This window comes from Natrix helvetica (assembly GCF_964273705.1).
Source record: "Natrix helvetica genome assembly, chromosome: 1".
Classification (NCBI taxonomy): Eukaryota; Metazoa; Chordata; class Lepidosauria; order Squamata; family Natricidae; genus Natrix; species Natrix helvetica.
The window spans coordinates 371824750-371852553 of record NC_138548.1 but is presented as its reverse complement, the minus strand read 5'-3'; the positions used below and the strand labels follow the sequence as shown (position 1 = coordinate 371852553).

The 27804-nt window shown below is 46.4% G+C and overlaps 1 protein-coding gene across 2 annotated transcripts; it reads right to left on the bottom strand.

Annotated features, from left to right (window-relative positions):
* LOC309391835 (vomeronasal type-2 receptor 26-like) lies at positions 1 to 27740 on the bottom strand. 2 transcript variants are annotated; one of them, XM_081952631.1, is made up of 6 exons: positions 27688 to 27740; positions 12619 to 12910; positions 11141 to 11947; positions 10050 to 10280; positions 6843 to 6969; positions 1 to 1142 (listed from the first exon to the last, which is right to left on the bottom strand). In XM_081952631.1, exons 2-6 carry the CDS (start codon positions 12760 to 12762, stop codon positions 211 to 213), a joined length of 2241 nt encoding a protein of 746 aa, XP_081808757.1. In that variant the 5' UTR covers positions 12763 to 12910; positions 27688 to 27740; the 3' UTR covers positions 1 to 210. The 2 variants fall into 2 exon arrangements, with proteins under 2 accessions (XP_081808757.1, XP_081808758.1); XM_081952632.1 differs by lacking the exon at positions 11141 to 11947.
* Positions 27741 to 27804: the final 64 nt, after the last annotated feature.

Here is a 27804-nt window from a genome sequence, read left to right as displayed (position 1 = left end):
TGTGTTCAGGTTATTACTAGATCAGTCATCAAGAGGACAGTCAAAAATATAGCTCTCATCATGCTGCTTTCCCCCTAAAAGTCCAGAAACATTTCAGAAGTTTCAGAGGTTTCCACTGTGATGGAGGGCATGGAGCATTCAAACAGATTCACCAAATTCCCCTGAATATATCAAGCTATGATATAGCAGCACCTGAGAGGGTTATGACAATTAGGATTGGTCTATTTTTGCTTTCAAGTCACCTTTAGTTTTTGCCGTTAGTTGCTCCTTTGTATTCAACTCAGGTCGTATCAAAATAATGTAGCATTTTGGGATGAAGATGCAGGCCAGCAGGCCAGCATTGGAGGCCAAGATGGAGAAGACCTGCACAGCAACCATGTACTTCCCCTTAGTGCTGAGATAGGTGGGCACAAAAGACACCCAAACACTGCAGAAGACCAGCATGCTGAAGGTGATAAACTTGGCTTCATTGAAGGCCCCAGGCAGGTTCCTGGCCAGGAAAGCCACCATGAAGCAGATGGCAGCCAAGAAGCCCATGTATGAGAGGGCACCATAAAACATGGCAACAGAGCCTTCATTGCACTTCAGAACAATCTCCTCTGACTGGGATTGCTTGTCAGACTCAGGGAATGGGGGAGAAACCGCCAGCCAGATGGTACAGATGACAGCTTGGATACCAGAGCCAGAAAGGACAATGGAGTTGGCCAGAGTCTTTCCCAGCCATCTCCTCGCAGCATTCCCAGGTCTTGTGGCCAGGAAAGCCAGCAATACTGTGATTGTTTTTGCTAAGATGGAAGAAACAGCAACGGAGAAGATGATGCTGAAGGAAGTTTGCCTGAGAATGCAAGTGGCTGCCCTTGGACGACCAATGAAGAGGAGGGAAGTCAGGAAGGACAACAGAAGAGAGACCAGGAGGATGTAGGAGAGGTCCCGGTTGTTGGCTTTGACTATGGGAGTTTCTAAGAATTTGATGAAGATTGCTAAGATGAAGACAGTGACCAAAGACAAGATGAGAGCAAAGGAAGCCAGGATTATCCCCAAGTCTTCTTTGTAAGACAAGAAGGTTACCTTCTTGGGGATGCATTTGGTTTGGTCATTGTTTGGATGCTGATCTTCTGGACATCTTGTGCACTTCTCTGCATCTGGGGAGAAGACAGGCAAGACCTCAAATATTAATTTTACATGGACATAATACAAACTCCTTTTGAATAGGTATATAATAAGTTATGGCTCAGATATTGTGCCTCAAAATCATGGTCTGTTAAAGAGAGGAAGAAAGGAGAAGACAGGAGAAGAGAAGAGAAGAGACCCTCCCCTGTTAAAGTCTCAGCTTCCAATTCTCACACCCATCATAGTCCACGACATTACATTGGAAGACAAAACATGTGTTGCATGCACCGCTTTGCAGCTTTAATGCAAACTCAATTAAAGCAACCTTGGAGGTCTTCTAGTCCAAACCCTTGCTCAGGCCGGAGAATCTATAACCAAGGGTCAGCAACCCATGGCTTTGGAGCCACATGTGGCTCTTTCATCCTTCTGCTGCTGCTCCCTGTCACTCAAAATACGTGTCACAACCGCCAATGTGCGACATCTGCCGGCATGTTATTTATTGAGCTTTTCGACCCATCTTTTTTTTCTCCGGAGTTCAAAATGTTTTTGTTGCATGCAGAAATAAAAATGTGTTTTCTCTGTGGCAGGTCACTGGTTTCATAAATGCAACACACGATAGTTTTTTTCTATATAGCATAAAGATAAAAAACGATATATGCAGTGTTATCTTTATTTCAGACGTTGAAAGAATTTTGTGGCTCCCGGTGTTTTCTTTTCTGTGGATAATGGGTCCAAATGGCCCTTTGAGTGTTTAAGGTTGCCGATCCTGGCTCTATACCAGTGATGGCGAACCTTTTTTTTATGGCGTGCCAGAATTGCGCATACGCTCGCTACTGCACCCCCCCCCACGTGCCCACTCAATTCCCCACCCAACTGCGCATGCGCACGTGACACACACACACACACACACACACTGTGCATTCACCCCTGCCCCATGCTCCGGAGGCTTTCTTGAAGCCTGGGGAGGGCAAAAGTGGCCTCCCCCGCCCTCCTAGATGCCCTCTGGAAGCCAGAAACAGATCCTTTGGGGCTGTTTTTAGTCCTCTCCAGCCTCCGGAGGCTTTCCTGAAGCCCCGCTCCTCTTCCTTCCTCGGTTGTTGGAAGAGCGCTGCGCCCGTTTCATTCTCTTTGGGAGCCACCATGCTTGCCCCAGTGCAAGACTAGCGCTGCCGGGGAGAAATCAGCAGGAGGGGGAGAAGAACACAAACTTCTGCTAGGGATGCCTTCTCCTGCCTGCTCTCCCTGGCAGCGCTCGCCTCACGCGGCAGCAAAGTGTGTATGTGCGTGTGTGTAATAGGGGCTGGCTGGGACTGATCAGCTGAGAGGCTGGCAAAGAAGCGGCACTCGGAGGAAGAAGGCAGAGATGCTGGCTGGCATTCGCTTCCCTTACTTTTCGGCGCCACCGCCCCAGCAGAACGGAGCATTACCACCCCCTCCCTGCTGGTTGCAGCCCAGGCCCCGCCTGCGCTGCTTAGCTGAAAGTGGCGAGGGAGCAAGCCGCGATGAGCAGTAAGAGAAATGAGCGCCGGCCACTATCCCTGCCGGCCACACACACTCAGACACACACACCGCTGCTGGGGAGAAATCTGGGAGGGGGAGAAGAAAACAAACTTCTGCTAGGGACGGCCTTCTCCCCCCTCTCCCCCTGATTACTCCCCAGCAGCGCTCACCTTGCACGGCAACAAGCGGTGTGTGTGTGTATGTGTGTGTGTGTGTGTGTGTGTGTGTGTGTGTAAAATGGGCTGGATGAGATCGATCACCTGAGAGGCTGGCAAAGAAGTCTTCCCCACTGCCGCGAAAAGGCAGGGATAGTGGCCGGCGCTCATTTCCCTTACTGCTCATCACGGCTTGCTCCCTCGCCATTTTCAGCTAATCAGGGCAGGCGGGGCCTGGGCTGCAAGCAGCAGGGATGGGGCGGTAATGCTCCATCCTGTCGGGGCAGCGGTGGCGGCGAACAGTAATGGAAGCGAATGCCAGCCAGCATCCCTGCCTCTTTCCTCCAAGAGGCACTTCTGTGCCAGCCTCTCAGCTGATCGGTCCCAGCCAGCCCCCGTTACACACACACGCACACACGCACACACTTTGTTGCTGTGTGAGGCGAGCGTTGCCAAGGCGTCCTGGTACCGGGGCCGAAGGGGTGGCGGTGGTGAGGACGGGCGGGCAAGGGCTTCCCTCCCTCCCCACCCAAGCGGGCTTCTTGCACGGCTCCAGCCTGCAGCTCTGATGAGGATCCGCGGTGCAGAGAGCTGCCGCTTCCAGCGGGATATATTCTGCCAGGCCCTTGGCGGCGTCTTTATGCGGTTAGCTCGCCTCCCCACCAACAGCTCCTCCGCCAGCATCCTCGCTGGAAGCGATGCGGAAGTGCAACAGCCGCTGTTGGGGAAGGGAGGAAGGGGTGGCGGTCATCTGTTCTCGCCACTGCCACCCCTTCGCCCCTGGTAATGGCGACTGTTGCACTGTTGCTTCCAGCCGGGACGCTGGAGGAGCTGCTGGCGGGGAGGTGAGCTACCTGCATAAAGATACCGCCGAGGGCCTGGCAGAATATATCCCACTGGAAGCGGCAGCACTCCGGACCGTGGATCCTCATCAGCGCCGCAGCCTGGAGCTGTGCAAGAAGCCCACTTGGGTGGGGAGGGAGGGAAGCCCTTGCCCGTCCTTGCCACCGCCGCCCCCTCGTCCCTGGCGGCTATCACAGTGCCGCTTCTGGCTGGTGTGGGAGTGGCTACAGGGACTGGCTGGTCGCTCCTGCCCTTCCCCTTGTGGCTGCCGCTGCCGCTGCTTTTCTGAGGTGCCCAAGCCAGCCAAGCCCTTCGGACTGCAGATGAGCCATGGGCTGGTGGGCGAGGGCCACTCAAGAATCCCACTCGGGCAGGGAGGGAGGGAAACCCCGACCACAGCTCTGCTCTACTAAGCGATGGCCGGGATCCCCTCTCCACGTCTTTTGGCATGCGCGGTCCTTGCTCTTCCTGTTGGTTTTTTGTCTGCGCATGTGTGCCAGGAACCAGATCACCAAACGGCCAACATGCATGTGTACACTGAAAACAAGATCATTTTCCTGGCATGCGCATGCGCACCGGGCGGCTCCTCTTCTGTTTTCTGGCATGCCAATGCACGTAAAGACCAGCTGGCTGCTGCACCTGAACCCAGAAGAGCAACTGGTGATGGCTCCGTGTGCCAGGAGAAATGGCTCTGCGTGCCACTTCTGGCACGTGTGCCATAGGTTCGCCATCATGGCTCTATACCATTTCAGAGAAATGGCTGTCCAATCTCTTCTTAAAATCCTCCAGTGATGGAATACCCACAACTTCTGTTTTCACATGATTTTAATTTTGTTCACCGCCAGAGTCCCTTATTGAATAAATAATTATTATTTATCCTACTCTGGAAACTACCAAACTAGTATGACTAGTGTGATTAGAGACATAAGGAGACAAATTCTTTGTGCGTCTAATGACACTTGGCCAACTAAAGTATTCCATTCCTTTCCATTCTCATGGATGCAGAAATCTAGACATCTACTTAACAGCAGCAAAGAGATAAGAAAACTAATCGCTGGCTTCCATCTTGCAACAATCCAATTGTTTGAAACTCAACAGCTGGTAGGTTTCTTCGGTTGACCAATCCCGTGGGGCTTTCTGGCCTTGCCCTTCCTCTTATCCCCACCTTATAGACCAAACCTGGCAATCAACTCCACAGAAAGACTGAAAACACTTTTATTGAGATTGCCACTAATAACTGAAACTTAAAAATCTAATTGTTCTGACCTAGGCTTTCCCCAAAAGCACAAAGCAAATTCCTGGTCACTGCAAAACCCCTTTTATTAAATGAATGTGAATTCCTCTCCTTCACATTCAGCAAAGGCCTGGTAAACAGTTTTTCAAAGGTGAATGTATGACCACAGACCTTATCTACAGTAGGTTGAAAAGCTGCCATGTAAATATTTTCCAAAGGCAGTGGTGTGCAAGGAAAGACTTGGCACAGAGTCTCTGAGATTCACGGACAGATCTTACAATACAATACAATAGTAGAGTTGGAAGGGACCTTGGAGGTCTTCTAGTCCAACCCTCTGCCTAGGCAGGAAACCCTATACCGTTTCAGACAGATGGCTATCCAACATCTTCTTAAAGACTTCCAGTGTTGGGGCATTCACAACTTCTGGAGGCAAGCTGTTCCACTGATTAATTGTTCTAACTGTCAGGAAGTTTCTCCTCGGTTCTAAGTTGCTTCTCTCCTTGATTAGTTTCCACCCATTGCTTCTTGTTCTGTCCTCAGGTGCCTTGGAGAATAGCTTGACTCCCTCTTCTTTGTGGCAACCCCTGAGATATTGGAACACTGCTATCATGTCTCCCCTAGTCCTTCTTTCTCTTAAGCTAGACATACCTAGTTCCTGCAACCGTTCTTCATATGTTTTAGTCTCCAGTCCCCTAATCATCTTTGTTGCTCTTCTCTGCACTCTTTCCAGAGTCTCCACATCTTTTTTACATTGTGGCGACCAGAACTGAATGCAGTATTCCAAGTGTGGCCTTACCAAGGCATTATAAAGTGGTATTAACACATCACGTGATCTTGATTCTATCCCTCTGTTGATGCAGCCTAGAACTGTGTTGGCTTTTTTGGCAGCTGCTGCACACTGCTGGCTCATATTTAAATGGCTGTCCACTAGAACTCCAAGATCCCTCTCACAGTTACTACTATTGAGCACGGTACCACCTATACTGTACCTGTGCATTCCGTTTTTGTTGCCTAAATGTAGAACCTTACTCTTTTCACCATTGAATTTCATTTTATTAGATAGTGCCCAATGTTCAAGTTTGTCAAGATCCTTCTGCATCTTAAGCCTGTCTTCTGGAGCGTTGGCTATTCCTGCCAGCTTGGTGTCACCTGCAAATTTGATGAGTTCCCCATTTATTCCCTCATCCAAATCATTGATGAAGATGTTGAAGAGTACTGGGCCTAAAACAGAGCCTTGGGGTACTCCACTGCATACCTCCCTCCATGGAGATGCAGTTCCATTGAGGACTACACGTTGAGTGCGGTTGGTCAGCCAGTTACGAATCTATCTGGTGGTGATGCTGTCTAACCCACATTCTTCTACTTTATTTAGTAGTAGGTTATGGTCTACCTTATCAAAAGCCTTACTGAAGTCCAAGTAAACTATATCAACGGCATTCCTCTGGTCCACTAATTTTGTCACATTATCAAAGAATGCAATAAGATTAGTCTGGCATGATCTGTTTTTGACAAATCTTCACACTCCTGGAAACGAATGAACGAATTGTTTCCTGCAAAAGCTCACTCCTCTTTTGCTCCTCTTTTATTTCCTATGGGAGGGGCCTATCACCGCCCACCTGTGGCTTTACTCCCAAGTCGACACTGATTTCTGAGCTGTTCTTTTCAGAAGCTGTGTGAATGTGCACACTGGGAACAGTCTCCAGCTGTTCCTCTGCCTCACTGTGGGCCACAACATTAATTGTGCTTCACCTACTTTCTTACAGTTCAGTTTATTGAGGAAATGTCTCTTGGAAGTTGCTTCCAAATGCTAAGTGTACATTCTTTTAAACAAATGCTTAAGGTCCTTGTGTCTTCATTTATATCTCCATCATGGTTATCTTCGCCTCTAATGACTACTTGCACATGCTTGGCAAGTTTGCTTCCAAACATCTCCGAATTGAGACACTTGTAACTCTCCACCCCATTCTTCATATTCTGCCTTTTCCCTTAGTGTTTCTTACCTTCGTGAGTGGAGATGGTGTCTTTTGCACACATGACACACCTGTAGCAGCAAAGAGGCCTTCCTTCCAGGACCACCTTGGCTTGACCAGGACGACAGCTTTTGGTACACCTGGAGCGAGGCAGAGACTGACCCAAAGAGAAGAAACATCAACCGTAGAAGATTAAATAGTGCCATTATCATGAGACACAAATGTTTTCCTGCTCTTCCCTGGTCTCTTTTCTTCTTTTGTGAAATAGCAATGTGTATTTGTCAGGGGTGGGCACTGGGAGCTATTTCCACCTATTTGGAAAAGACAGGTTCTTTTCGAAATGGCGGTGCAGTGGTTAGAATGGAGTATTGCAGGCTGACTCTGCCCACTGCCAGCAGTACGATCCTGACCGGATCAAAGTTGACTCAGCCTTCCCATTCTTCCAAGATCAGTAAAATGAGGACCCAGATTGCTGGGGGCGATATGCTGACTCTGCAAACCGGTTAGAGAGGGCTGTAAACAGTGGTGGGATTCAGCCAGTTCGCACCCATTTGGGAGAACCGGTTGTTAACTTTCTAAGCAATTCGGAGAACCGGTTGTTGGAAGAAATCTCATTTTGTTTTTTCCCACTTTACAGGGCTAATCCTGTAAGGAAGGCAGGAAGGAAACATTCTGGTGTTGTTTCTAGCCTATTTTTTTATTGCTCTGGTTACAGAAACTGCCTCTTTGGTTAATCCTTATTACATTGTAACAGCCATCGACCTGAGTGATGTTGAGTTGGCCACCCCCACCCAGTCACATTTATTTATTTATTAATTTATTAATCATTTTATATGCCGCACCCTCTCCACCAAGGGACTCAGGGCGGCGTACAATTTACTACATAACAAATAAATGACAAGAAGGAGATATACAAAAAGCATTATACACACACAATAAATAAATAATCAATTAATTAAAAACAACAAAAGGCAATTAAAAAACAATTAAAACACCCAGAGTCAAACCTAATTTAAAATTGCATCCAGAGGGATTAGAATAGCTATAATTCAAGCCAGGCCGGCTAGTCGGAACAGGTGGGTCTTGTACTCTTCAACATTTCATCAATGATTTGGATGAGGGAATAAATGGGAAACTCATCAAATTTGCAGATGATACCAAGCTGGCAGGAATAGCCAACACTCCAGAAGACAGGCTTAAAATACAGAAGGATCTTGACAAACTTGAACATTGGGCACTATCTAATAAAATGAAATTCAATGGTGAAAAGAGTAAGGTTCTACATTTAGGCAACAAAAACGGAATGCACAGGTACAGTATAGGTGATACCTTGCTCAGTAGTAGTAACTGTGAAAGGGATCCTGGAGTCCTAGTGGACAACCATTTAAATATGAGCCAGCAGTGTGCAGCAGCTGCCAAAAAAGCCAACACAGTTCTAGGCTGCATCAACAGAGGGATAGAATCAAGATCACGTGAAGTGTTAATACCACTTTATAATGCCTTGGTAAGGCCACACTTGGAATACTGCATTCAGTTCTGGTCGCCACGATGTAAAAAAGATGTGGAGACTCTAGAAAGAGTGCAGAGAAGAGCAACAAAGATGATTAGGGGACTGGAGACTAAAACATATGAAGAACGGTTGCAGGAACTGGGTATGTTTAGCTTAAGAGAAAGAAGGACTAGGGGAGACATGATAGCATTGTTCCAATATCTCAGAGGTTGCCACAAAGAAGAGGGAGTCAAACTATTCTCCAAAGCACCTGAGGGTAGAACAAGAAGCAATGGGTGGAAACTAATCAAGGAGAGAAGCAACTTAGAACTGAGGAGAAATTTCCTGACAGTGAGAACAATTAATCAGTGGAACAGCTTGCCTCCAGAAGTTGTGAATGCCCCAACACTGGAAGTCTTTAAGAAGATGTTGGATAGCTATTTGTCTGAAACGGTATAGGGTTTCCTGCCTAGGCAGGGGGTTGGACTAGAAGACCTCCAAGGTCCCTTCCAACTCTACTATTGTATTGTATTGTATTGTATTGAGTTTCATGCGGAAGGAGCGGAAATCGGTTGTTGTCCTGATATCGGGGGGGAGGTCATTCCAGAGGGCTGGGCCCATCACAGAGAAGGCCCTGCCCCTCGGCGCCGCCCTCTGGCATTGCTTGGTGGACGGCACCCGGAGAAGTCCCTCCCTGTGAGAGCGAATTGGTCGCAGGGATGTATGGGGCAGGATACAATCCCGCAAATAGCTAGGTCCTGTGCCATGGAGCGCTTTAAAGATCATTATCAAAACCTTGAAACGCACCCGGAAGACTACAGGGAGCCAGTGCAGCTCGTGCAGGAGTGGTGTCACATGGGAGTACCTCGTACTCCCCATCACTGCCCGCGCGGCCGCGTTCTGGACCAACTGCAGTCCCCGGGTTCATCTCAAGGGAAGCCCCATGTAAAGAGCATTGCAGTAGTCCAGACGAGACGTCACCAGCGCATGAGTGACTGTGCGAAGGGCATCCCGGTCCAATAGGGGGCGCAATTGGCGCACCAGGCGAACCTGGTGGAATGCCCCCCTTGCCACGGCTGCCACATGGTCATCCATAGACAGCTGGGCATCTAGGAGGATGCCCAAGTTGCGCGCCCATTCCACGGGGGCCAGTTGGTTGCCCCCAATGGCCAGCGATGGGGTCAGCTGGTTGAACCCAGGGGCCGGTAGCCACAGCCACTCCGTCTTGGAGGGGTTGAGTTTAAGTCTGTTGTCTCACATGACCACTGAGCCATGCCTATCCAGCTGGTCACTAGGGCAGAGAACCGGTTGTTAAATTATTTAAATCCCACCACTAGGTGTAAAGCACTATGAGGCCGTATTTAAGTCTAAATCAGTGGTGAGTTTAACAAAAAAAATTACTACTGGTTCTGTGGGCGTAGCTTGGTGGGCATGGCATGGGTTGGTGGGTGGGTGTAGCAGGGGATGGACATTGTAAAATCTTCATTCCCTCCCCACTCCAGGGGAAGGATACTGTAAAATCTCCATTTCCTCCCGATGAGAAGAAGAACCAAGTACCTGGCTAATCCTCAGTAGATTTCTTGACCTTGGATTCCAACTCAGTGATCCAAGGAGCCTAGCAATTTCATCGGAAACACTGATCCCAAGCAATCCTTCATTCCAGCTCCACCGACTTCCCAAACATTTCCCAAATGGTTGTAAAAATGAAAGAGAGATTGGAAAGCATTACATGAAGACTCTCAGCTCACCTGGTTAAACCTCTGGGACCAGTTTGTGGCATCCTGGTCAAGGATGAATTCCAGGTCTTTGGACCCCCATGGTCTATCTATCCTCCCAAACTTCACTGCCCCAAATGACTTATTAGGAAAGGACCTCCAGTTCACACTCTCAAATTTCGCAGTGAGGTCACCTTTCTCGTCCAGAAAAACTCCCTCCATGCAAGTATTGTAGAAATGGGAATCTCCCAGGAAAGGATGAAGCTACAATGGCAAACAAAAGAAAAATACGAGAAAAGAAAAACTAAGTTCTCCGAGTAGAGTTGGCATCATCCCTATAACTCGAGTCCAGAAGTCACTACAAAGGAGGTGGAGTGGGAGCTTCCCTGCCTCAGAAACCTCACAAAATGGAAGATGATTGAAATCTTAAACTCACCACACCATCTACAAATATCTTTGAAACCTGAAAGCTCAGCTTCAGGATTTCTGAAGGAAACCAAATACTGCTCTGGCCATAAGTTTCCCCAAAAAGCACAAAGCAAGATTCCTGGTCTTGACAAAACCCCTTTTATTAAACGAATGTGATTTCCTCTCCTTCACATTCAGCAAAGGCTTGGTAAACAATCTTTCAAAGGTGAATGTATGACCACAGACCTTATCTAGCTTGGAAAGCTGCCATGAAAATATTTTCCAAGTGCAGTGCTGTGCAAGGAAAGACTTGGCACAGAGTCTCTGAGATTCACGGACAGATCTTCACACTCCTGAAATGAATGAACGAATTGTTTCCTGCAAAAGCCCACTCCCCTTTTGCTCCCCTTTTATTTCCTATGGGAGGGGCCTATCACCGTCCACCTGTGGCTTTACTCCCAAGTCGACCTTGATTTTTGAGCTGTTCTTTTCTTCTGACAGCTCTGCGTATGCGCACTCTGGGAACAGGCTCCAGCTGTTCCTCTGCCTCACTGCTGTCTAATTCCGAAGGCAGCTGAGAACTTCAAGACTGCCTTGGCCCCATCTCTGCATCTGACACAGAGCCCTTGTCCGAGCCTTCACCAGCCTCCAGGACTGGCCCATGTTCCTCCCCAACCACCTCACTATCCGACTCTGCTGCCAGCCACAACAGATACCTGCCATGTCTGGAGGATCAATCTCTGATCTCTTTCCTTCATTACTTTCTGCTTGGACCTGGATAAGGAGGCATCATGCGAAGCCCGAGCGACTGCCCAAGCGAGGTTATAAATACCATAGCCATCCAGAGAGAGGGTTTTTTCTACCACCTCTTCCCGCAGGGTCTCCAGGTCCTCATTCTCCCGGCATCTCATCCTTCCTTTCACAGAAAAGGGGTGTCTGGAATATGAACAACTAAATGCCTTTCTGCCAAACTTATCCATAGGGATGAAAAATGTTTCATAATCATATTGCGGTCTTTTTCCAGCATGGATTAAGAAAGAGAAGAAACCTTGGAGATGTCGAGGAGACATAATTTCATAAGATAAATTCATGGAGAGGTCCCACATTGTTGTGGTGACCCAAACTTTTGCCAGGAGAGGGTTGATGTGCCTTTGAACATAGTCTTGAATTATGTCTATCAAGGTGAAGAAATAGCGAGCTTCTCCATAATATATTAAAACGCTGACGTGGTTCCACAACTTAAATGATTTGTTGTTCAGAAGCTTCGTTTTCCAGAACAAGGTTGGGAGGCTCATCGAGAAGGCAACACAAATTGTGTTCCTGGTTAATATGGGGTTGAAAGTCCTTAGGAATCTTTGCCCATTGTCAGTGTCCGGTGCAAGGAGGCCGACCCAGTTCCATCTGAAATAGTGGAGCATTTTGACAATTCCCCAATACAAATAATCTTCTTTGGGGACCATCCGGTAGATGAAGGGGAACTGGGTTTTGTCATTCAGAGTTTCAGACACAAAACCATAACTGACCTATTAAGAATAAGAATGAAAATATTTTGAGGCCAACGTTTGGAGATTTGATCTTTTGATGAACGATGGGTAATATATAGATACCAACACAAAGGACGCAGTCCCTCAGTGGCTAAGACACAGAGCTTGTCTATAAGAAAGGTCGGCGGTTCAAATCCCTAGTGCCACATAACGGAGTGAGCTCCCGTTACTTGTCCCAGCTTCTGCCAACCTAGCAATTCGAAAGCAGGTAAAAATACAAGTAGAAAAATAGGAACCACCTTTGGTGGGAAGGTTAACAGTGTTATGTGCACCTTTGGCATTTAGTCATGCTGACCACATGACCACGGAGATATCTTCTGACAGCGCTGGCTCTTCGGCTTTGTAACAGAGATGAGCACGCCTCCTAGAGTTGGGAACAACTAGCAGATATGTGCGAAGGGAACCTTTACCTTTATCTTTACCAATGCATAGGCACACATACAAACTGAGAGATATAAATGAAGTGTAGGAATGTTTGAAGGGTAGCTAAAGGCAGAGGGAGAACATGAGTTCCAGTGCCCTAATATTTTGATGGCCAGGAGATCTTAAGCGCCAAGATAACTTCTTGTTGAGGACACCTGGATGATCATGACATTTTCCTGGGCAGGACATATCAAGAGTTGGCTTTTCTTCCCAATCCCCATTCATACCTGTGGCATTTTGTAGAGGCTCGACATGGTGGAAATCTGCTCGGAAATGTCAGACTCGGCCCCTTCAATGACAGCCAGAAGCTTCTTCTCTCTTCCACATCTGTAGTTTGGAACATTTGCCTGTCCGGTGGAGAGCAAGTCCATCAGGGCGTCAGCAGTTATTCTTGCTTTATAATAGTTCTCGTAAATGTCATAGCCCAGGGTGATATTGGGCAAAACCTGTGGATCCTGGTTGATCTCACGGATGGCAAAAAGAAAGGAGAGAAGGAACCAGTATGCAGGAAATCCTTTCCTGCATAAAGCCACAAAACAGAACACCTTTAATGCAATCCTAAATTGCACTAACAGAGAGATTCAGTCAAGATCCCGTGAGGTACTAATACCACTCTATAAAGCCTTAGTAAGAACACACCTAGAATCCTGCATCCAGTTTTGGTCACTATACCATAAAAAAGATGCCGAGACTCTAGAAAGAGTGCAGAGAATAGCAACCAGGATGATTAGGGCACTGGAGGCTAAAACATATGAAGAATGGTTACAGGAACTGGGCATAGCTAATCTAGTAAAGAGAAGGACCAGGGATGTCTACCCCGGTGAGGGGTAACGGTAACGAGCATTGAGGTGTCAGGTGAAAGGTAGAGATAAAAAAGACCAACCAGGGGTGGAACTGGCATAGGTGATAAGAACATGAGGGTGAATGTACCAGTATAAAGGGTGAGACCAAAGGCCTCTTATTGTGGACTGTACACCGCCCGAGTCCCTTTTTGGGAGAGGGGGCGGTTTAGAAATGCGAAGAATAAATAAATAAATAAAAAAGCAAGTAGGGAGGGATGGTTCCGGGCCGTTGAGATGATCTTGAAGGTTTATCCAGTGGCCTCTTAAAAGGCAAATTGGGAGGAGTTACGATATATGTCCGTGAAACGCAGGACTGTGTATCTATGGAGGAAGGATAGAGGATTTCACGGGCTGGGCTAGGGCATGGGACCCCACTCGGAACGGGATAGTCATGGTTACTAAGAATAGGTATCCTTACATATGAATGGAACATTAAGATATGAGGTAGAACAGGTCTGTCCAATAGGCAAATTGACTCAAAAATAATTATAAGAGCAGTCTTCCAATGTTTGAGAGGCTGCCACAGAGAAGAGGTGTGTGTGTGAACCTATTCTCCAAAGCGCCCGAAGGTCAGACAAGGAATAATGGATGGAAACTGATCAAGGAAAGATCCAACCTAGAAATAAGGATAATTTTTCTGACAATGAGAACAATCAACCAATGGAACAGAAGTTGCCTTCGGAAGTTGTGGGAGCTTCACTGGAACCTTTGAATAAGAGACTGGATAGCCACTAGTCAGAAATGATATAGAGTCTCCTGCTTGAGCAGGGGGATGGACTAGATGACTAGAGGACCTACAAGGTCCTTTCCAATTCTGTTATTTTATTCTATTCTAAATATTCATTCAGTGTTTTATCAGATCTAACTGTTGAGCAGGATGTGAGATTAATAACTTTAGTGATCCATTCTAACTCCAACCCTACTACTGCTACTACTATTACTAATAATTTGGTCTCAGATTCTTCTTTCCAGAAACAGAACAGGCAAAATAGAAAATACTTCCCTGAGGATTATTCCTGATGGATCAGAACATTAGACATCCTTGAAAACCTCCATGCAAAAAAAGTACAAATTCAGCTCTAAACCTACTTACACAGCTGGCTGGTTCAAGAGAGGCTCCCGAAATGTTGCTGCATGAAAGTGACCAGCTCTTAGAGGCACAATCCCTCCCAACAGGAGATCTCCCGGGTGATAATAATTGTACGTGGCATCCCGATCCTCTGTGAAGTCGAGCGGGCATTTTCTCCCATTGGTTCCGGTGGGCAGCAGAAGCAGAAGCAACAGCAGGAGGAGCAGTTTTGTTCTCATGGCAAAACTTGGTAGCATTTCAGGAAACGGAGCTCTCTCCCCAAAGGTGAGGCTGCAACCACCGCTTTACAAGGAACCCATGTGCATCTCGGAGTCTTCTCCAAATCTCTGCCTAGCTACATTGGCTCACTGTACATCAGCCAAGGTTCAAGACAATGTGGAAGCAGGCTGCTCTCAACATTTAGGCATCCAGGGATGATGTTTGGACAAAAATCCCCTAGGATTTGAAGGAAAGAAAGGACCATGATTTTCACAATTATATGGCACCTGGCCTCCAGGAGCAGGTGCAGGGGTGGAGGAAAGCTGATCTGAAATCAACAGAAGTCAGACATGGGCTTCTGGTGCTCTGTGAACTGTCGGAAGAAATGTCCTTCTGGGTTCAATTCCAAGTGGGGAGAAAGACACTGGAAACATAGAGACTGCTTGGAAAGATGGTTTTTAATGGTGGACAGGACCACATGGTTTGATGTCCTGGGGGAAAAAAATGGGGAGAGATGCTGAGAGTACCTCGGTTTTATGCCGTCTCTGGGCTTTTGAATTTGAGCTTGTATTCTGATTGGTTGTCAGACTCCCATGGGGCCATGCAGGGGCAACTCTATAGGCTGTCCTGAGTCCCAAGCTTGGTTGAGCCTTGCTGGGTGATGTAATCTTCCCAGGTGCCATGTAGTGAGATGGGTAGAGGGCTGATCCTATCATGTCCTGAGGGCCCTGTCTTTATCCCATCACCCTGGAGCTGAAGAGGAGGCAGGGAGCTGCTTTGTCTTTAAAACATGTTTCTCCTTTTCTCATCCAGGGAAACATAATATTCTGCCTTTTTAATATTTCCTAGAACATTTCATTCTTCTAAGAAAGGGGTGGGTGCTAAGAAGTTAGCACTCACCCCTTTCTTAGAAGAATGAAATGTTCTAGGAAATATTAAAAAGGCAGACTATTATGTTTCCCTGGATGAGAACTTTCACTACAGAACTTTCCCTGAACAAATATCCACCAAAACAACAAGGATTAGATAGAGAAGCAACCTAGAATTAAGAAGAAATTTCTTGACAGATAGAACAGTTAATCAGTGAAACAACTTGCATCCAGAACAGCAAATGCTCCAACACTGGAAGTTTTTAAGACGAGATTGGACAACAATTTGTCTGAAATGGTCTATAGCTGGGATGGCGAACCCACAGGCTTTATAGGAGCCTGGGGAGGGTGAAAACAGCCTCCCCCCCACCCAGAGGCTCTCCGGAGGCTTCAGGGAGCGCAAAAAAATGGCCCTAAGGGCAAACCGGAAGTTCGGGAACGGACTTCCGGTTTGCTCGTAGAGCCAGTTTAAGCCATCCAGAACCTTCAAGGGCCTCCAGGAGGCTTCCTGAAGGTTTCAGAGGGGAAAAAAATGACGCCACGAGCAAACCGGAAGTCACTTCCAGTTTGCTCATAGGGTCGTTTTTAGTCCTCTGGAACGTTCAGGTAAACCTCTGGAAGGCCCCTGAAAGCTCCGGAGGGCTTAAATCAGCCCTACGAGCAAACCGGAGGCCCATTCCCGAACTTCCATATTTATTTGACTACCATATTTATTTGTTTATAGAGAAGTAACAGGAGTGGTATTCACTTACCTTCCCTACCGGTTCGCAAATGTGAGCGTGCAAGTGCAATCGCTTCGCTTGCACGCACCACGTCCGCGCATGCACCCAGCCTTCCGCACATGCTCTTCGGCTTAAAAAAGCGCCTAAATGGGATGCCATAGAGCCGGGGTGGTTGGGTGGGACCAGCCGCTATTTCTGCTACCAGTTCGGGCAAACTGGTCCAAACCGGCAGAATAGCACCTCTGAGAAGTACCCCAAGAACAGGGACCAGGATGTCTGGAATAACAAGGGAAAACTTGGGAGGGAAATTCAAGGACAGAGGAAGAAAAAAATCTGGAAGAAAGTTTGTCTTTTCCTAAAAAACAAGACCAATTTATAAGTAAAACAGGAGGAAAAGACAAAAGCCAAAAAACCCCAAATGATAGTTCTGGGCTGCATCAATAGAGAGATAGTATACCCCTGTTGGTCATTTAAAGTGTTAGTACCAGTGGCGGGATTCAATTTTTTTTACTATCGGTTCTGTGGGTGTGGCTTGGTGGGCGTAAAATCTCCATTCATTCCCCACACCAGGGGAAGGTTACTTCAAAATCCCCATTTGGGGACTCAGCTGGGACTCAGGAGGCAGAGAATAGATAGGGGAGGGGCCAGTCGTGGTGGTATTTACCAGTTCTCTAAACTACCACATTTTTCGGACTATAAGATGCACTGGAATATAAGACGCACCATGATTTTGAAGAGGTAAATTTAAAACAAATATTTTTGCACTCTGCAGGCCTCCCAAACCCTCTGCAGGCCTCGTTTTTTGCAAAAAAGAGAGGGGGGCATGCAGAGCTTTGGGAGACTTGCAGTGTGCTTCTGGGGACTGGGGGTGTGTGTAAAAATGAGCAAAATCCAGCCCATTTTTCACAAAAACGGACCAGTTCTTTGCAAGAAAAAGGGCATGCAGAGCTTTGGGAAGATTTTAAAAGTGCTCCTGGGGGCTGGGGTGCCAGAAAAGAGCAAAAACAGCCATCCCCAGCCCTCAGGAGCAATTTGCAAGCCTCCCAAACCCTCTGCATGTCCATTTTTTTGTAAAGGGGGCAGGGTTTCAGTAGGCCAAAAATGCTGTGTTCAGTGTATAAGACGCACCCAGATTTTAACCCTCTTTTTTGAGGGAAGAAAGTGCGTCTTATACTCAGAAAACTATGGTACTCAGAATTTCCGCTACCGGTTCTCCAGAACTGGACAGAACCTGCTGAATTTGCACTACTAAGGTGACACCCTACAACACAGATAAAACTCCAGGAGGCCTCAACAATTCTCTAAAGAATACAAATGACCACCAGTCTGCAAAGAGTATAAATCCTTCCATTCCCCACCATCCAGTCAGAGTTGAGGACGCTTCTTGGATGAGAAGTGAAACGTCTTCAAAGAAAAATCAGAAAGTCCAGTTGCCTCTTGAAAAAGCACCTTTGGGACAACCATGACCTGGATGACTGAAAATCTCCATAGACATTCTCTCTGGGGACTAGAGTAGATCAGGAGTGTCAAACTGGTGGCCCATTGGCCAGATAGGTCATGCACAGGCCACACCCACCCCAGTTAAGTGAAAGGAAAAATGTTGCAAAACATCATGTGACAGCAACATGACGTGGTGAGTTTGACCCCTGTAGAGTAGATGAATAAGAAGTGAGTTTCTTGGATCTAGAAGTTGTCAAAGTTCAAAGAAAGTTCACAAAACACCAGTAACCCACATCAGACTTTTAGATCAGCTGTCCTCTAATTCTACACCTGCTCCTAGAGACCAGATAGCAATAGCACTTAGACTTATATACCACAGTCCTCTCTAAGCGGTTTTACAGAGTCAGCATATTGCCCCCAACAATTTGGGTCCTCAGTTTACCCACCTCGGAAGGATAGAAGGCTGAGACAACCTTAAATCTGGTGAGATTTGGACTGCCAAATTGCAGGCAGCCAGCAGTCAGCAGAAGTAGACTGCAGTACTGCACTCTAACCACTGTGCCAATGGGGCTCAGATGTCTAGTAATTATGAAAATCATATTCTTTCTATCTTATAAATCTCATGGGGCTTTGTCCGGCCATCGTCACTGAATCTCTGAAGGTGGGGAGCAGCCTGCTGCAACCTCATCTTGAATCTTGCCTGATGTTGAAATAAATCCTTCCTCTGAAGCCAATATATTCAGACAGAGATTTGGAGAGGATGCCAAGATGTGAGATCATGCCTTGCCTGTAAAGCTGTGGTTGGACTTTTTAGAGAGAGCTCTATTTCTTGAGATGCTACCAGAGTTTGCCACCAGACCAAAGCTGTTCTTCTTGCTGTTGCTTCTGCTGCTGCTGCCCACCAAAACTAGTGGGAGAAAATGCCCCCTCGACTTCGCCAAGGATCGGGATACAGTATACAATTATTACCACCCAGGAGATCTCTTACTTGGTGGGATTGTGCCTCTAAGAACAGCTATCAGTCTTCCAGCAACGTTCATTCAGCCTTACCTTAATCAACCAACTTTGTAAGTAGATCTGTGGCATTGTTTTCATACTATTTTTTGCATGGAATCAGCTTTCATGGACACCCAATGATCCTCTCCACCATGAACAATCCTCAGGGATATTTTTTCATCTATATTTCTGCCTCTTCTGCTTTCGGAAAGATAACTCTCTGGTTTGGCTCTGCAACCCAACAAGACAGACCAGACTTCAAAAGATAATTAGAACTGCAGAAAAAACAATTACCACCAACGTGACTTCCATTGAGGACCTGTACACTGCACGAGTCAAAAGAGGGCTGTGAAAATATATACAGACTCTTCGCATCCTGCACATAAATTGTTTCAACTCGTACCTTCAAAAAAATGCTATTGAGCACTACACACCAAGACAACTAGACACAAGTTTTTTTTCCTGAATGCCATCACTCTGCTAAACAAATAATTCCCTCAACACTCTCAAACCATTCACTAAGGCTGCATTACAATTACTATTAGTCTTCTCATCGTTCCTGTCACCCATCTCCTCCCACTTATGACTGCAGGACTGTAACCTTACGATTGGTATTGATTATTTCCTGGTTACTTATTTGTACCCTATGTGTATCATTAAGCGTTGTACCTTATGACTTTTGAGGAATGTATCTTGTCTTTTTATGTACACTGAGAGCATATGCACCAGACAAATTCCTTGTGTGTCCAATCACGCTTGGCCAATAAATAATTTTCTTCTCTTCAGTTCTATTCTATTCCATTTTATTCTATTCCATTCTATTCTATTCTATTCCATTCTATGCTATTCTATTCACCTGAGACCATATTATTATTGTTACCAATAGTAGCCACAGTATAAGGATAAAGTTAGAATGGATCTCCAAAGTTATCTAGCCCAACATCCTGCTTATGTTCAAGATCTGTTGAAATGCTGAATTGATATTAAATATGTGTCGTTGTTTTGTTGCTTTATGCAGGAAAGGATTTCCTGTATACTGGTTCCTTCTCTCCTTTCTTTTTGCCATCCGTGAGATCAACCAGGATCCCCAGGTTCTGCCCAATATCACTCTGGGCTATGACATTTACGAGAACTATTATCAACCAAGAATGACCGCCGAAGCCCTGGCAGACTTGCTCTCCACCGGACAGGCAAATGTTCCAAACTACATTTGTGGAAAAGAGAAGAGGCTGCTGGCTGTGATTGAAGGGCTTGAATCCGACATTTCCGAGCAGATTTCCACCATATCAAGCCTCTACAAAATGCCACAGGTATTAATGGGGATGGGGGGACAGCTACACCTGAATCTGTCCTGCCCAGGAAAATGTCCTACCTGACTACTTCAGCTGCAACTGCAATAACACATTGGCAAACAATAGATACAAACTCAATTGCAGAAAATATGACTTCAGCAACAGAGTGGTCATTGCCTGGATTGCACTACCTAACTCTTTTGTTCCATCCTCAAACCCTCACAGCTTCAAACTTAAAACTGTCTAGCGTGGACCTCAACCCTTTCCTAAGAGGTCTGTAAGGGGTCATACATAGGCGCACCAGTATGCCTACAGTTCCTGTTATATTGTCCCCATTTATTCGTACCCATTTCCTCTGTTCATGTCCATGTTTATACTTATACTTGTTATCTCGTACATGTTTGACAAACTGAAATAAATAAATAAAAATGAATAAATGTCATGACTATCCAGGTAGCCTAGCCAGGAAATTATCTTGGTGCTTAACATCTCCCGTCCCTCAAAACATTAGAGCACTTACTCAGAGAGGGCACTGGAACTGATGTCCCCCCCTTGCCTGTGACAACCTTTCAAACCATTTTATATTGCATTTATATCTCTTTCTTGACTGTAGTTATGTGTTGGTATGTGTGCATTAAAGGATTTTCATCGATCAAATTCGCCAAAATTTGGCCTCACAATAATTTCATTCTTACTCATAACAGGTCAGTCACGGTTTTGTGTCTGAAAAGCTGAATGACAAAACCCAGTTCCCCTTCATCTACCAGATGGTCCCCAAAGAAGAATACTTGTATTGGGGAATTGCCAAATTGCTCCAACATTTTGGGTGGAATTGGGTCGGTCTCCTTGCAACGGACACAGACAACGGGCAAAGATTCCTACGGACTTTTAATCCCATTTTAACCAGGAACACAATTTGTGCAGCTTTCTCGGTGAGCATCCCAACTTTGCCCTGGAAGACGCGGTTGCTGGATAATGCACCATTTCACTTGTGGAACCATGTCAGTGTTTTAATATACTATGGTGAATCAACTCAATATTTCCTCAGGTTAATACTCACATTTCGCGAACATGTGGAAAAGCACGTTAAGCCTCTCCTGGGAAAAGTTTGGATCACCCCAGCAATGTGGGACCTCTTCATGAGTTTATCTCATGAAATACTGTCTCCTCAGCATCTTCAGGGTTTGTTCTCTTTTTTAATCCATACTGAAAAAAGACCACAATATGTTTATGAAACATTTTTTGTCCCTATGCAAGATTTTGGCAGAATAGCATTCAGTTGTTCTTATTCCAAACACCCCTTTTCTGTGAAAGGAAGGATGAGGTGCCGGGAGAATGAGGGCCTGGAGATCCCACGGGAAGAGGTGGTAGAGAAAACTCTTGCTCAGGACGGCTACGGTACTTACAATCTCGCCTGGGCAGTTGCTCGGGCATCACACGCTGCCTACCTATCCAGGTCCAAGCGGAAAACAATGAAGGAAAGAGATCACAGGCTGGTCCTTCAGACATGGCAGGTATTTGGTTTCCCTTAGAAAGCCTGAAGGTCAGCCTTCAGGATTCAAATGCATTTTAGATGGTGTGATGAATCTAGGGTTTGAGTCCTGGATGGGAGTCAGGTGGATGATGTTAACTCTCCTTGTGCCTTTGATTTCTTCCCTTCTCAAGTTGTTCTTTTTTTGTCATTGTAGCTTCATCCTTTCCTGGGAGATTCCCACTTCTACAATAGTTGCATGGAGGGAGTTTTTCTGGATGAGAAAGGGCACCTCGCTGCCAAATTTGATACCGTGAACTGGGTGACCTTTCCCAATGAGTCCTTCAAGGCCGTGAAGTTTGGGAGAATAGATAGACCATGGGGGTCCAAAGATCTGGAATTCACCCTTGACCAGGAGGCCATGAATTGGTCCCAACTGTTTAACCAGGTGAGCTGAGATTGTTCATCTAATGTTTTCCATCCTCTCTTTCATTTTTTCCAACCACTTGGGAAACGTATGGGAAGTAGAAGGATCTGGGATGAAAGATTACTTGGAATCATTGTTGTTCTCTATGAAATAGCTAGGTTTTTTAGATCACTGAATGGGGATTCCATGGTCAAGAGATCTATTGTGAATTACCTAGATTCAAACGCTAGTTGGTTCTTGTTCTATTTTTCTGTTTTTACTCTATAAAATGGGCTGGTTTTGTACAAATGCTAGCTTATTTGGACACTTCCTTTCTCTTCATGGTATACTTGCAGCCAAAAATGTAAAAGGTCCAAAGGTCAGTAAGTAGGTAAGAGAATCCTAGAAAAGAAATATACATTTGAAATCCATAAAAAGGTTTTTTTTGTTTTCCGTTAGCTTATTGGTAAACTTGTTATTGTAATTTATCAATTAGTTACTCATTATTTGGCTTTTAGTCCAGAGGTTCCTCTTGTTGGAGTAGATTTCAACTTCTTTCCACAAATCTAGCAAGTGTATTAACCACAGTAACAAATCTTGATCAATGTGGTTTATTCAATCAAATGATTAAGAATATTTGGTTTCGTGTAATGAGTGAATCCAACCATAGTCATAGCTACTGAAATTGTATCACTAATATCTTCTCCCCTTGAAAACAACCCAACCTTTGCCCATTTACCCAAAATGTTGCCTATGCGCCACGGTGGCATAGTGGTTAGAGTGATGTACTGCAGGATACTTCTGCTGACTGCCGGCTGACTGCAATTTGCAGTTCGAATCTCAGCAGGCTCAAGGTTAACTCAAGCAAAAGTGATGTTCAGCAGGTTCTGTTAAATTCTGGAGAACCAGTAGCGAAAATTTTGAGCATTTTGGAGAACTACTAAATACCAACTCTGACTGACCCCACCCCCATCTATTCTCTGACTCCCAAGTCCCAGCTGATTGGGAGGGAATGGGGATTTTGCAGTATCCTTCCCCTGCCACAGCCACCAAGCAACGCCCACCAAGCCTTGCCCACAGAACCAGTAGTAAAAAACTTTGAATCCCACCACTGTAACTCAGCCTTCCATCCTTCCAAGGTGGGTAAAATGAGGACCCAGACTGTCGGGGGCAATATGCTGACTCTGTAAACCACTTAGAGGGGGCTGTAAAGCACTATAAAGCTGTATATAAGTCTAAGTGCTATTGCTATCAGCACAGCTTCTGGGAGAACGTTTTACATCTGCAGTTGATGTTCCTTTTCTTTTTTGGTCAGCCCCTGCCTCGCTCCAGGTGTACCAAAAGCTGTCTTCCTGGCCAAGCCAAGATGGTCCTAGAAGGAAGACCTCTTTGCTGTTATGGTTGTGCCTCGTGTGCAGAAGGCACCATCTCCACTCAGGAAGGTAAGAGACATTGGGGAAGGGAGAGAGATCTTGAAGGATGGGCAGAAGAGACACTGAAGCATTTCCATTCAGGAATGTTAGAAGCAAGCTTAACAACTTTGGGCAACAGGTCTGCAGAGAGGACGAAAGATGACCTTGAGGAAGATAGGCAGGAAGAGAAAAGGGACTAAAGAATTTGTTTTGAATATGCAAATTAACATTTGATAGCAACTCAGAGACGTTCCCTAGATCACTGAACTAGGAAATGAAATTCAATGGTGAAAAAGTAAGGTTCAGAACCTGCTGAATACCACCTCTGGATAGAAGCTAAAAGTTAGTTTCCCTATCACTTTGCTTTTATTCCAAATTTTATTGATTTTAAAAGTTTTACAGGAAAAAAGGGGTTAAAAGGTTATAGAAGATTTTGACAGCTACATCGTGCGGGGGGGAGAAGCCCCCCCAGATCTCGCAACTTTTACAAAAAAAATAGAAAATTATCAACATTTACATAGATATTAGCAGTTTTAAGTTTAACACAAAATCATCAGTATGTTTCAATCATTTTGTTTTTTATCACTTCCATAAGGGTACATTGTAACAACATTTGCAATAATGTTTCAAATCACTTTTGTGATCTGAGTCTTCTAGTTGTCGCATCCTCCCCCACCCCCGTCCACTGGCAGAGCCTCAGCCCTTCCCTCCTTTGTTTCTTGTGTAACCTCCCCCATGTCACTTAAGAGAGCATTGTGTTTTTTAGTGAAAGCCTCTGCTTCCACAACTGTGTTGATTCTAATTCTACTGCCCTCCCAAAAAAGCAACATGCCTTCTGGTAACAGCCACCTAAACCAAACCCCATTATTGTATATTTTTTTTGCTAAGAAGGAATATTTCCTTCTCTTATCTCTTACTTTCTTTGGGATCTGGTTAAGAATGGTTATTTCTTTATCCTTATATTTTAATGGTCCTCCCCTTTGAGCTCCTAGAACCTCATCTCTTGTGGTTTTTCTAAGAAATTTAACATGAACTTCCCTTGGAACATTGTGTGTTCTTGCATAGGCTGAATTAATGCTATAGATCAGGTCAATATCCCACCAAAGCTGTTGTTTGTCTCTGTTAATATATTCTGCTAACATTGTGGTCATAATCTCCTTAAGATCTTCATTCTCAACTTCTGGCAAGTTTTGGAACCTAAGGAAAAAAGACATCCTTTCAAATTCCATTTTTATCACATGATTCTCAAATTCTACATTCCGCCTTTGGATTGTATTCAGGTCGTCTCTCATCCCAACTGCACCCTCCTCCAGTACACCTATCTTCTGTTCATTCTGTGTGGTTTGTTGTTTCGTCTCTCTGAGCTGATCATTTAAGTCCTGCAGTTGTTTTTTCATTTCATCCTGTCCCTTTAAGATGGATTGAAGCATCTGATGAATGGACAAATCCTTTGAACTCTCTTCAGGGGCTTTAGGTTGTAAAAAAGATCCCAGTTGTGACTGGTGAGCAATGGGGCTGGACGTAGAAGATGTCGGGGCCGATGAGGCCTTTCCAGGCGGTAACTTCTTTGGACCCATCATGAAGCTCGGAGATAGTTATTGTTCTGTACAGAGAAGTGGTGTCTGTGGGAAAGCATAGCTGGTAGGGATCACAAGACAGGCAAGTCCAAAGGAGAATAAATCATTTAATACAAAACTAGAGCAGATAGGTGGATCAAAATATTCCAAATCCAGGGGGAAAAACGTATTTGAAGAGGCTCCTGGAGGTCTCTGGGGTGGAAATTAGTTCAAAGCCATAAAGTTTTTCAAGGGAGGAGTCTCATTCACAAAGACAAAGAAGAAGGAGGAAGTTGGCCATATTGCCTCAGCCAGTACAGGTGGTTAGGAAACAACAAAATCAAAGTTCCCATGCATAGTTTAGAGAAGAATCAGTTCAACCATCCTTTTTCTCGCAGTTGTGGTCAAAAGAGAAAAAAGAAATTTTTTCCCCCATTATTTAAGGGAAGCGAAAGTAGATTTTAAACTTTCTCTCTCTCCCATACAAGGGAGAGATTTTCCAAGTGCCGCTTTTCCAAGGGGGGTGGAAATTTCCCCCCCCTCCAATCTTAACTCCTCCAAGGGTTGAAACAAAGTCCCCCCCAAAAAACCTGCAGATCAGTCAATAGAGTAAAGACAGTAAAAGACGTGGGGAGACCCCCCACCTCACCGCACTTCAGCTGTTTCATTCAGATTGATCATTTTCTTCCAGGCTGCGTTCGGCGAAGCGTGCGGTGGCATTCCGCGTGCTCCCTATGCTTTCCGGCTCCTGGGGCAAAGCTGGAGACACCCCCCCCGTGGCCGCCGCCGCTCCAGGGGGTCCCAGCAAGCCGCCCCTATGGCAGGGCGCCCCTCCAAGGCACCCGGTGCTCCCCCTAGGATTCAGGGGAGCCCACCAAAACAGCGAGAAGGCGGACGCCTTTCGGCTGCCGAAAGTCATCTCAATTTCCCTATCACTTTGTTACCATCAAGTGGTTATCTAGATTCCTATATCTTACACCTGGTATTCCCCTATTCCCCTGCCCCAAAGTAAGATAAATAACAATGTTGTTGTTGTTGTTGTTGTTGTTGTTGTTATTATTATTATTATTATTATTATTATTATTATTATTATTATTACATTTATAAACCGCTCCCTCTCCCCGAAGGGACTCGGGGCGGTGTACAGACAAAGGTTAAAATACCATATACATAGAAAGACATCAGAACCCCGTAAAAACAAATTAAATAAAAATCTGTACAATAGTAATAAAAATTAAAACAACTTAAAAATCTACCCCAGGAATTTAAAATACCGGCCAGGAGGGTTGAAGATTAAAACTATGATTGGGCCAGGCCAGCTAATTGGAACAGGTGGGTCTTGAGTTTCTTGCGGAAGGAGCGGAGGTCAGTGGTGATTCTAATATTGGAGGGGAGGTCATTCCAGAGGGTTGGGCCCATCACAGAGAAGGCCCTACTCCTGGGCGCCGCCCGCTGGCATTACTTAGTGGACGGCACCCGGAGGAGTCCCTCTCTGTGAGAGCGAATTGGTCGTAGGGATGTATGGGGTAGGATGCGATCCCGCAGGTAACTAGGTCCTATGCCATGGAGCGCTTTAAAAATGATAGTCAACACCTTGAAACGCACCCGAAAAACCACAGGTAGCCAGTGCAGCTCGTACAGGAGAAGTGTTATGAGGGAGTACCTAGTACTCCCCGTGATTGCCCACGCGGCCGCATTCTGGACCAGCTGCAGTCTTCGGGTGCATCTCAAGGGGAGCCCCATGTAGAGAGCATTGCAGTAGTCCAGACGGGACGTCACCAGCGCATGAGTGACTGTGCGAAGGGCGTCCCGGTCCAATAGGGGGCGCAATTGGCGCACCAGGCGACCTGGTGGAACGCCCCCCTCGCCACGGCTGCCACATGGTCATCAATCGACAGCCGGGCATCTAGGAGGACGCCCAAATTGCGCGCCCGCTCCACGGGGGCCAGTTGCTCGCCCCCAATGGCCAGCGATGGAACCCACTGGTTGAACCGGGGCGCCGGTAACCACAGCCACTCCATCTTGGAGGGGTTGAGTTTGAGTCTGTTGCTTCCCATCCAGACCCGTACGGCCTCCAAGCACCGGGACATCACTTCGACGGCCTCGTTGGGGTGGTTCGGGGTGGAGATGTACAGCTGAGTATCATCAGCGTATAGATGGTACTCGACCCCAAAACCACGAATGATCTCACTCAGCGGCTTCATATACGTGTTGAACAGGAGAGGCGAGAGGACCGACCCCTGCGGCACCCCACAGGTGAGCGGCCTCAGGGTCGACCTCTGCTCCCCTGCCAACACGCATTGCGACCGGTCGGAGAGGTAGGAGGAGAACCACCGCAAAACGGTGCCCCTCACCCCCAGCCCCTCCAGACGGCGCAGTAGGATACCATGGTCGATGGTATCAAAAGCCGCTGAGAGGTCTAATAGGACCAGGATGGAGGAACAACCCCCATCCCTGGCCCTCCAGAGATCATCCACCAATGCGACCAAGGCCGTTTCCATGCTGTGACCGGGCCGGAAACCGGACTGGCGCGGGTCTAGATAGTCAGTTTCCTCCAGGTGACGTGGGAACTGTTGTGCCACCACACTCTCTACAACCTTCGCTAAGAAGGGAAGGTTGGAGACAGGACGGTAATTAGCTAACTCGGCTGGGTCCAGAGAAGGCTTCTTGAGTAAGGGCCTCACCACCGCCTCTTTCAAGGCGGCCGGCAAGGACCCCTCACTCAGTGAAGCGTCGCTGCTTCCGGCTCCTGACCCATACCGCCAGCCTCCAACTCCAGCCGGCACGTTCTCCTCACTCTCCCTGGCTGTCCGACCACCCTGGAGGACCAACTTGGGTCCTAGGAAAAGCCAGGGTGGTCGTTAACTGGATTCCCAGTCCTCGAGATGGAAAAGAGGACCGGCAGCAACCCAGCCCCGTAGGCATACGGAGCTCAGAGGCAGGCCGCCAGCTCAGAGGCAGGCCGCCAATGTATTTATTCATGGATTCATTTGCATGCCCACTTCAATCTCTTGGATTGCTGTAATACGCTCTACACAGGCTGCCTTTAAAAAATTCTTGTAAGCCTCAGTTGGTGTGAAATACAGTGGGATGCATGGTTATGTGTTCTGACCCCCTCC

What these genes read in the sequence shown, in the direction of transcription:
- LOC309391835 (XM_081952631.1), bottom strand. Translation starts at nt 12,762, where the DNA reads ATGGACTTGCTCTCCACCGGACAGGCAAATGTTCCAAACTACAGATGT. An exon ending in GGTCCCAGAGGTTTAACCAG is followed by an intron (nt 6,970 to 10,049) that starts GTGAGCTGAGAG and finishes TCTTTGGGTCAG; the next exon opens with TCTCTGCCTCGCTCCAGGTG. An exon ending in CACCATCTCCACTCACGAAG is followed by an intron (nt 1,143 to 6,842) that starts GTAAGAAACACT and finishes TCTTCTCCCCAG; the next exon opens with ATGCAGAGAAGTGCACAAGA.